The sequence below is a fragment of the Pocillopora damicornis genome, chromosome 13 (genome assembly GCF_964200805.1).
Source record: "Pocillopora damicornis chromosome 13, jaPocDami1.2, whole genome shotgun sequence".
NCBI lineage: Eukaryota > Metazoa > Cnidaria > Anthozoa > Scleractinia > Pocilloporidae > Pocillopora > Pocillopora damicornis.
The window spans coordinates 11410529-11420581 of record NC_142682.1 but is presented as its reverse complement, the minus strand read 5'-3'; the positions used below and the strand labels follow the sequence as shown (position 1 = coordinate 11420581).

Below are 10053 nucleotides of genomic sequence, written 5' to 3'. Positions count from 1 at the left end.
CTGAAAGTGTAGAATATGCTCTACAGATACAAACTACCTTTACTTCCGATATCAAGTTCTGACGGCGTTGTTATAGTGTAATATATTACAATATCTAGTATTCAGTGAAATGTTTTGATGAAATCGATTGAAAATTTACCAAAAGCAACACTTATAACATCTGTTCATACGAAGCATGTGTCAAGTTTTTAACACGTTGGTAGCCGATTTCTCCAGCTATTGACAGGTTGCTGTTCTGTGGACACAATCGACGCGGAACCGAGAGAAGCAAGCTCAGGATATTTGAAATTGATTTATTAATTATATGATATCAAACTCCAGGTAAAAGCATTTATTCTTTTCATCCAAAATTTTTCTGCCCAAATATTACTTTGGGATACAAAACAAAACCATATGGCACAACGTACGGCACAAGCTATCAGCGGTCTTCTCTTTTGTGCGGACCTTTGTGAGAACAGTATAACATCGAACTGGATCTAAATTTAAGCGATTATTTCTTCACTTCAGAAGCCTAAAACTTTCATTTCTCCCTCAGCTTCCAGACATGGAGAGTTTATATTCTGATTTTGGAAAAAATTCAGCTCTGCAGCGATGTTAAATGGGTGATTCACCGCGAAATGTGGCCAATTCCGGCATTTGTTTTGATACCACGAATCACGATGGATGCCGCCTACTTTTCGAAGGCAATACCTAGCTATTTGTTGAAGTTATCATGGATTTCACCAATTTGGTTATTAGAAAAATTCTGAAGTGAGCCATGAAGCCGGGCTGCAAAGCGGGTAAGCCGTATTTATGACGAAATCTGCTCCAGTGGTTCGATTTTGGTGTAGGCGAAAAAATCGCGAATGCTCGTAGATGTGCTGATTCAAACGGTCATAACTTTTGAAAAATCGAAAACGTACAGGGGTTTTTGCATATTTTTGCCTATAAAGGTCTAAACTTAACGGCTGTGCAGGATAGAATCGTCAACCAGGTCCCAAATCCCAAAACTTAGCGTCTAAATCAAGGTTTTTTACGGCCATCGGCCGATGGCGATTTCTAGTGGTCAGAATATGCTAAAATTCGCCTTTTCAAATTTGTTGAGAGGGCAAATTCTAACTTTCTTGGCAAACTAGAAAGGTTTTTAAGCAATCTGATATAAATTCTGTGGCTTAACTATGCGAATCAAATATGTTACAACGTTACAAAATATGCCTATTTTTCAATTTTCGAGACGTTGCGACGGTCCCTACGGACTGGGAAATAATTATGGCCCGTAATGCAGTCAGAAAATTATTTCGAATCAAACCAAATCTAATTTAGTTCTTTCCTAGGTAAAGTCTTTCTGTTAACAGAGTTTCAGGCAAAATTATTTTTGACGCAAAATTGACCGGGTGGAAATAAGAGAGACAGCCTCTTAATTACTTTTCCGTAATAATTATAACATAGTGCTCAAGCTCTTGACAGGCATGGTGCCCTTGCCGATCATAGGTATAAAAGAGCTCCACCAACCTAAACACCTAATAATTTATAAAGAATTACTTCGTTATTTTGTTAGAATTATTGGCATCGTTTAGTTTTGTATTTCCGAATTTATAACACACCCTAAAGAGAAAAAACGTAAAATTCTAACCGCATTTTGGATTACGAGTTGTAAAAAAATCAGATTTAGCATTTGAGAGAAGGGAAAATATTTTCTAATAGTGTATTAAACAAGCATAGCCCATTACGTACATTTCGAATTAACCAACGATACTCTGATCTTGAGATATCTTCAAAAACCTGAGATGTAACCCATCCCCCTCAGAAGATTCTGAAAGGAGATATTTAGCCTTAAAACAATAACACTTTCATTTGAAAACAGAACTCACGACGTAGATTAATTAAGAACTTTTCTAAGCTTGATAGCAAACTGGTGCTTCTGAGCTTTGAAAGGCTTCTTTAAATCAGAAATTTATCTTCTCAGTTTTATCGTCGACTTTTCTGAGCAGGAGTTCTAGAAAACTCTCATACTCGTGTCATAAAGGGAGGCTTCCATCTGCAGCGCAGAATCCTGCAGAAACCTTTCCTGAAGTCTTCATTCATGCCAGCATACAACAATGGATTCACACAGCTGTTGATATATACCATAATACTGCCAAAAGTCAGGAGCTTGCTGAAGTGTGACCAGTTCTGTAAGTTTCCAAACTCATACCACAGCCAAACCACTTGATTGGGCAAGAGACATATGGCATACAGTAGAACAACCATCACTAGCATCTTCATGATCTTCGTGTTGCGTTCCAGCCTTTTCATTTCCTTTTTGTCGCATGGCGTCTTCTCAAACTTTAGCGGAACTAGCTCTCGTTTTGCAGGATCACTCAACGTGTTTTTAAATTCAAAAACACGTGCTACGCTAGGAGACGATACGGAATAAACTTCACTCATCGCGTTCTGCTGACAATTACTCTTCATCGAACTGTAACCTACCACGAGGACGCCACTTGCGTAACGATTCCTTGCAATGCGCGCAGCTTGGTGACGCAGTTTCCTCCCCACCATCGTATAGGCGAAAGTTATTATGAGGAGCGGCAGGGCATATTGGAAGATAAACAAACCTACAGTGTATGCCTTTACAGCCACTGGATGAGGCCAATCTTCTGCACAATAGCCATTTTGAATTTTTAGTACCAGCGCGTATGGTAGCACGAGCATGAATGACACTGACCACGTGACTACAATTATTACAGATGTTTGGAATGACGTGAAACGCGGCTTCCAAGGATGAACGACGGCTCGGTATCTGACGAGAGAAAGAGAAGCTGCATTGAAATTCATGTTTAATAACCACATACTTAAGTCAATATAATGATGAACAACACTATTTCACTATTTCGATTTGTCATATGTCTATTCGGAGCAAAACACATCCCGATTATTTCGTTTCCTAGTCTCTTTATAAGGGAAGAATAAACTAAACACTTATCTATTGACCCAACTCTCATCCAAACAAAGGTCTTGAATATACCCAAATTTCATCTTTTGATATTTTGCTAATATCACCATCCATGGATAAAATTTATTGACTTATTTGTTGAGAAGTCTGTTGCTGATCAAATGTAGCTTGTACAGATCACATTAAGAACCCCCAAAAGAAGCAGATTAGTCTTAGCTTATCTGAATTATTTTCGTGTAGGCGATTCAAGAGTAAACATCGCCAAGTTCTTAACGCGTTTTCATTACCCGAGGCGAGATGACTTCGATTGAAAAAAAAAAAAAAAAAAAAAGCGAAACAGGGGCCATCTAACGTTTCATTAATGAGGCAAATAAGCTCTTTATTTGTCACAGACAAAGTATATTCCAGAGGTTTCGAATTACGAAGGCTGGAAGCTAGATTCATAATTCACTAAAGGCTTGCCCTCTCGTGGAGCTAGATATCTTATAATCAAGAAAAATCACACGTGTAACTGAGTTCAAACATAGAGCTTGATAAAACATCCGTCTGGAAAACCAATAAGATGATGCGTACCATGTGCTATTTAATTCTAATCCCTACCTGTCTAAACTTATGGCAGCCAGTGTTGCGGCAGAGCAGTTTGTTACCAAAGTCATGGCGGGCCACAGTATGTTACACATGATGGAACCCAAAGGCCAGAGGGGAGATGTTATCTTCAGTGCGACATCAAATGGTATGCACAGAAGTGACATGGTTAAATCCGACACAGCTAAATTGACCAATAGGTAGTTTCTCGTAGTGCGCATGCGCGGCGTTTTTAAGATCACCAGGCAGACAAGAATATTGCCTGCCACACTGATAAGAAAAATAGCAGTGAAAATGGTATACTCCGCAATCTGAAGGCAAGCAGATTGTGGTTCAGTACTATTTGATACCGATTTCCTGATGTCAGTAAGATTGGAGGTCATGGTTTACACACGTCTTGTAACGAACCTTCTCGCACTTAGAACTTCCAACTACTCCTTCAGCTTACTCTGTGGCTTCCATTTGGTCCATTCTTTCCTTTGCAATTCATGTAATGAATTTCCTGTCAGTGGAGAAACCATAAACGAGAGGAAAGTGAGTGATATTAACAAATTATCTTATATAAACCTTTGAGAAAATGCACCCTGTTCGCATTTCAAACGAATAAAGCCCAAATGTTGTAGAAATAGGTTAGAAGTTCGACCTTAGGGGTGTTTGCAACTTGCTGTCTTCTTTTAAACCAAAATTTCCAAATTTTAGTCAACTTCGAATGTAAAGTTGCCTTGCTTTCAAGAATAAAACGTAAACTCCAAAGTATCAGTCTTAAGAGCTTTAGGATATATATGTTCTCTCGGGTGATCAGAAAAAGACCTTAAAAGGATTTTCTTCCGACGCACGTAAAGCTTTAGGGCGACCAATTATCAGTTATTTCGATGTTTTTCCCCTTAATTCAACCATGGTTGTAACTTCTCGAAGGACAAACGATTTCCGCAGGAAACTGAAAAAGTATTCTTGGATATGCAATAAAACAGAAATCACAGTCATTTACAATCCATTTGGAGAACGAGATCATGAATAATGAGCAACGTGCATTGACGGTAATACCACCTTTTCAATAGTTATACTGTTTTTTTCTTCTTATTTGATATTTGGAGTTCAGTTTCCTTTTGTGGTAATCAGATTTCTCCCCCTGCTTCGTCTTTTTTTTTTTCTTGATAATGAAACCTTAAAGCATGTCCTGTTTAGTCTCGTGGAGGCATAACTCGTGGTTTATTTTTAAATAGAAAAATTTGTTCGATGAAATACGTGACTAATCCGCATCACTTGACTCCCTAAAAAGTCTGTTTACCTTAGGGCGTCATTCAATTGAATGTACTGCTGACGGCAAACATTTGCTGAAGACCGAACCCCTTGAGATAAATTGATTTCATCGATCGCATTTAATGTTTCATTCGAATTTTGGTAAGCCAGTTGATTGACAAACAGGTGATTCAAATACTATTGCTTGCATGTCTGTAAAATCACGTACTGAAAGTCTTTAATCTTATTAGTATGCTAAGTAAGCCCTTTCCATTGCAATAGCGACAATCATGAAAGGTGCATTTCCAGGATCGCATTTAATGTTTCATTTGAATTTTGGAGAGCCATTTGATTGACAAACAGGTGATTCAAATACTATAGCCTGCATGTCTATTAAATCACGAACTAGAAGTCTTTAAACTCATTAGTATGCTAAGTGAGCCCTTTCCATTGCAATAGCGACAATCATAAAAAGGTAAAACGACAGCAGTGGCGGAAAAAATCGCAATGTTAATCACGAAGTCAAATCCTAAAAGCTTTTAAAGGGAAATTAACGCTGAGGTAATATGACGGACTAGAAAATACGAGAAAGGGAAGGAGAGGTCACGTACGGAAAAAACGCTGTTAACAACTCCTTTCAGCCGACGAGATTCCAGAATTTTGCTTCGCACGTGAAGTATGTATATATTTTTTTCCATCTGAAGGAAAAATTAGAAAGCCAATTGGCTGAAAATCAACATTATTGTCATGTTTCATAAGCTCTGCTTACGGGATAATACGAGCAACGACCTTTCTTTAAGCGATGATATTGGGTAGAAGTAATTGCTGGTAGAATTCGTTCGGAAGAGAGTAACTCACTTGACATTGTTCATATCTTAACGACTTTATTACATTATTGACGTATACATGGTAATAAACAGATTTCTATGGGTGAAAAATTCGCATGCATTGAAGTTCGGTTCACACGGAATGAATGAAATATCACGAGATATAGATACTTAGCTTTTAGAAATTTGAGCTCTGAAAACCGAGATGAATTTTTAGCTTGTAAAGTCGTAAATTTCACCAGTGCGGTGTGCCACTCAGGCGTGGTCGCACGGACGCGTGGGAAGCCCAGCTAAAAATACCGTTGTGGATTTGGCAAAATTTTATATCTAATAAAAGAATCTTCTTTAGCATGATGAATGTGATTGTGCCTTTTCTATCTGTTTAAGGGTTCGTACAGAATATGCACACGTTTTGGGAAGCACCTACTCATATACTTTTTTTCTCGACACTGACAGGCAAAATATAGTCCCTCTTTTTTGTATTCGAAGAGAGAGACCGCTCTAAAATTTTCTCTACCTCGATTTGAACTACTGGAGAAAAATTTGCTTAGATATCGGTCCCTAAATATTTGGATTTCGAATGGCTAAGAATGGGCTATGTGAGATAAGGTAGAGCGTTTTGGTCGCCTAAATTACCCTTAGTCTCTGTCAATAACCACGCCATTTTCAAGACGAACCTAACCTGAACAATTATACTTCACAATCTATGGCGTGTAAATTTACGCTACACTCATAAACTGCCTATCGTAATAACAAAAGATCGTGAAATTTCTCCGTAATAATCTGAGAACAAAAACTTTTTACTTGAAGTATCCTTACTTGCACTCTGAATTAATAAAATTTTACCTTGAATTATAAGTACAAAAAAATAAAGGTAGTCTCGCTGGCCTAAATAACAATAGATGGCAAGGAAACCAGTTCACGCAGTTTAACTGTTACAAGGATATTTTGCATGGCATGCTTAACGAGCTAAAATGTGTAGGCCTTCCGTTGTTGAAATAAATCTTATGGACAGCTTTCTAGATGTTCCATGATATACAGATCAACAAAAACTCTCCTTAAAAAAATATTTCCTCGATTTTAGCCCTGACATTCATGTTTATTCAGGAGTGGTAAGAGTAGTTTAGAATATTATATGCAACACCGGTGAATCATTCATTTTTGTTGTAAGGGTTTTGATGACACTTTCCTCTGAAGGCGACAAAAAAAGATACTCGAAATTTACAAATAAATTTTCGATACTATTTTTTTTGCTCAGACAGGTGCACTCACTGGAAGTGTTGACTGCACTCACTGGAAATGTTGAATACACAGATAAAAGGATCCGCGTTCTTTTCTTTTACACATAGGCTTTAAAATAGTTTTTAATATATTATGTAAATTTTAGAGTTTCTAATATTGAATTACATAAAGGTTCCAATGCTAGACTTTTCACTTTGCTCTGTACCTTCTTATTCTTCAAATATAAATCTTTAAAACTTGCATTTATCGGCCATAACAATCGGTTAAAATATATCGAGAATAAACCACGGGATTCGTGAAATGTTAGCTGAATTTTTTGTCCGATGAGTATCATTTCGTTTTGTTATTGCTCTTCGAACTTAATCCCTTAGACTAAAGATTATTTTCAACACCAAATTTTGATTATTTGCAGTCCAAACCATATTTAAATTTGATACAAGAAATCAAAATTCTATGAATAATTCTACAAAATCAAACCAATGTGAAAACGAGATTCCATTTATAATATAAAAGAGTAATTTTTAAATTTTACCTTTTGTATCGTAAACGAAACCAAGCCCTCACTCTCGATCAAATATGTGATCTTTGCTTTTAAAATGAAAGTTCAATTTCTTGCATTTGCTAGCGAAAACAATTTAAATAAAATTAATTCAGGTATCTTTTGTTTTATGTTCATTAAGCCTCTCTGCTCTAGAAAGAAAACGTCAGAGATGAGTGACAGCCTAGGTAAATGACGGTACAATTCATCTATTCCAGACATTATTTTTGCTTTAAAGATGACTAAGCAGAAAATATAGGTAAACAAGAAAGTATAAAAATTTCAGATAAAGTTGCAGATAAAATGATAAAATGATGATATATTTTTGGAAGCAAAGGTGGTGGCATAATAGTTTTTTTTCAGACAAGAGACTTCATCTCAGACCCCAGGAAGTTTTGACTGAAATGTACACTTCGACAGTCTCTTTTGCAAAAAACCCACATTCATTCGGTACTTAAAAAGAGAAGTAGGGAAGAAAAGGATGTGAGCAGCCGTCGATATCCTTCAGCATGACTACTGATTTATTAGTTATTCAAATGAAAGGCCGAGAAAAAAAGGCGAAATTAAGGGACAGGGTTTTGATAATCGCTCCACTATCCTTCACAAAGATCGCTGTCACCTCGCATATTGCTAAGCATTTGGACAGCAAGTCAGGGCGACTTCTACTTTCACGCTATTTGAGTTTACGTTAAACAAAAAATCCAGGATATTTCCTCACTAAAGAAGTATCATCTGTTTGTCAACGGTTTTAGATCCGGTCCAATCAGGAGCCCGCTTCAAATTATGTTCCAGATTAATTAGGTCTGCCATCCTGTCCACTCGCGTCAAAATCTATTTGATTGTCTTGTGTTTGTCCTCTAAGCGCTAAATTTTTATTGGTATCACAGTGTAGACTACATTTTTAATTTCGGTTATTGTAAGTTTATGAAGTCATCCATGTAAGGACTTCCTTTTAAAATGTCGTTTAGAGAAATCCAATTCCTTGTGCAAAAGTGGAACTTAAGGGAAGTGTGAAAAAATTTTAAAGCGGCAAAATTCCATGAAAATGTATAGGACACCTGCTTACAGGTGACACCAACGTAGAAAAGAACCACTGTATTCACTTTGTCGGTTTAATTTCTCGTTTTCATTTTTTCTTTTTTTCATTGCAATGCTGGTGCAAAAACGAATCGGTGTATCCATAAGAAGCGGTGTTGTCTGCGATGACGGGAACACCTTATTGTTGTTCAGCTGCTTTTGGTTTAAAGACGCGCTAAACACTTCGCAGACTGTAGCTCTTCAATTTCATGAAAGTTTTTCGAATGCCATTGTAATCCTTTTCTATTTATGGAGCTTGTAGCCAATAATCCTTTCAACTCGAGTGGCGAGTCGCTATCCTGTATTAGCTACCTTACGACCCATTCGTTCAATGGTATTTAATGGCCGCCTAAATTTCAACTGCAACGCCACAGGTACTGTGATGTATAAAAAAAAGAAAACTCGAAAATTAGCTCTAAGCTTTAAAATATAAGAGGTATATAGTCGGAGGTGATTCTTGTGATCGGAGTTTTTCTCAATTATCAAAGAGAAAAAAAATTAAAAAGGAAATTCGCGAAGTTTCCTTAAGGGGCTTTAGATCCTAAGGACACTGAGTAAATTTCTAGAACATTTCTATGGTAGAATGAATCACACCCGTCGAAGTATACAGCACATGATCGTTTTTCAGTCAAGCCTACGATACGAGCTTAAAACTAACGAGCAAGAAAGGTAGCAACTGGAATCAAATAGGATCTTTTTGAAATAGCACCCACCACTTTGTCTCCTGCCTTCAACGCAGTGAAGCTACTGTTTAACAAGAAGCGGACCCAAGGGAGACATGACACATTATCGTGAAAAGAACCTTAAAATAAAAAATTCTACACTGATTAAGCAAACGTGTTTAAGGGTGCGAATATCCAATCAAAAGAAAATTGGAGGCACAACTTTAAAATGGAAATAGGCGCCAGTGGACTCCAAACTAGACTGAAACGTATAGATACAAAATTAAACTTTGAAATTAGTAACTTTCGATCCTATTTTGGCTCCCAAATATGACACGTAAGTTTTGGGGGAAGTTTCCAAAATTAATTACGACCCACGCAAACTGGTGAGCAACCGAATAGAAATGAAAAAAAAAAAATGAATAAACGATGTAGCTGTCAGAAATTATTAAAACTACGGAACTTCAGAAATTAACGACCGCGCGAAAATATTTTTCTTTCACGACGTCTGAATTTTCATGTAGACTTGACGATTGATTTTAAAAAGAACATTTTTTCCAAAGAACTGTCAGCTGGTGAAGAAGTGGACAAATCATTTGCTCTCCCTTGTTCATTGTATTATTGTTAGCAACCAACATCACATGAATAGAAGAACCTGGTAAGATACTAAAAAATGGACAAACTGAACGAGCAGATAGGCAAAAGAGAACTTTATGTATAAAGAGTTTCACCGATTTAATCGACCTTAAAGTCGAGCTGAAGTATTAGTTCCTATCAAACATCGAAGTTAAGGGTCTCGAAAATTGTACATAGTCATATAATTTGGCTGAAACCAGTTTCGGTACTGTATAACATCATATCTTGAATGAATCGATGCTACCATACTTTTTCATATGCGTCTTTGAGAATGATATCAACTCTGGCTCCATTCTACCCTAAAAAATTGTAATAATCGTGGTCCTAAACGCC

The 10053-nt window shown here is 37.0% G+C and overlaps 1 protein-coding gene across 4 annotated transcripts; it reads right to left on the bottom strand.

The window, feature by feature from the left end:
• Nucleotides 1-1275: 1275 nt before the first annotated feature.
• Nucleotides 1276-9212, bottom strand: LOC113683844 (RYamide receptor). 4 transcript variants are annotated; one of them, XM_027201128.2, is made up of 3 exons: nt 7340-7439; nt 3515-4001; nt 1276-2761 (listed from the first exon to the last, which is right to left on the bottom strand). In XM_027201128.2, the coding sequence occupies exons 2-3, from the start codon at nt 3880-3882 to the stop codon at nt 1987-1989; spliced, it is 1143 nt and encodes a 380-aa protein (XP_027056929.2). In that variant the 5' UTR covers nt 3883-4001; nt 7340-7439; the 3' UTR covers nt 1276-1986. The 4 variants fall into 4 exon arrangements, with proteins under 4 accessions (XP_027056929.2, XP_027056930.2, XP_089047962.1 ...); XM_027201129.2 differs by lacking the exon at nt 7340-7439 and adding an exon at nt 4547-4734; XM_089191836.1 differs by lacking the exon at nt 7340-7439 and adding an exon at nt 4143-4428.
• Nucleotides 9213-10053: the final 841 nt, after the last annotated feature.

What these genes read in the sequence shown, in the direction of transcription:
- LOC113683844 (XM_089191837.1), bottom strand. Translation starts at nt 3,882, where the DNA reads ATGACCTCCAATCTTACTGACATCAGGAAATCGGTATCAAATAGTACT. An exon ending in GCTGCCATAAGTTTAGACAG is followed by an intron (nt 2,762 to 3,514) that starts GTAGGGATTAGA and finishes TTCTCTCGTCAG; the next exon opens with ATACCGAGCCGTCGTTCATC.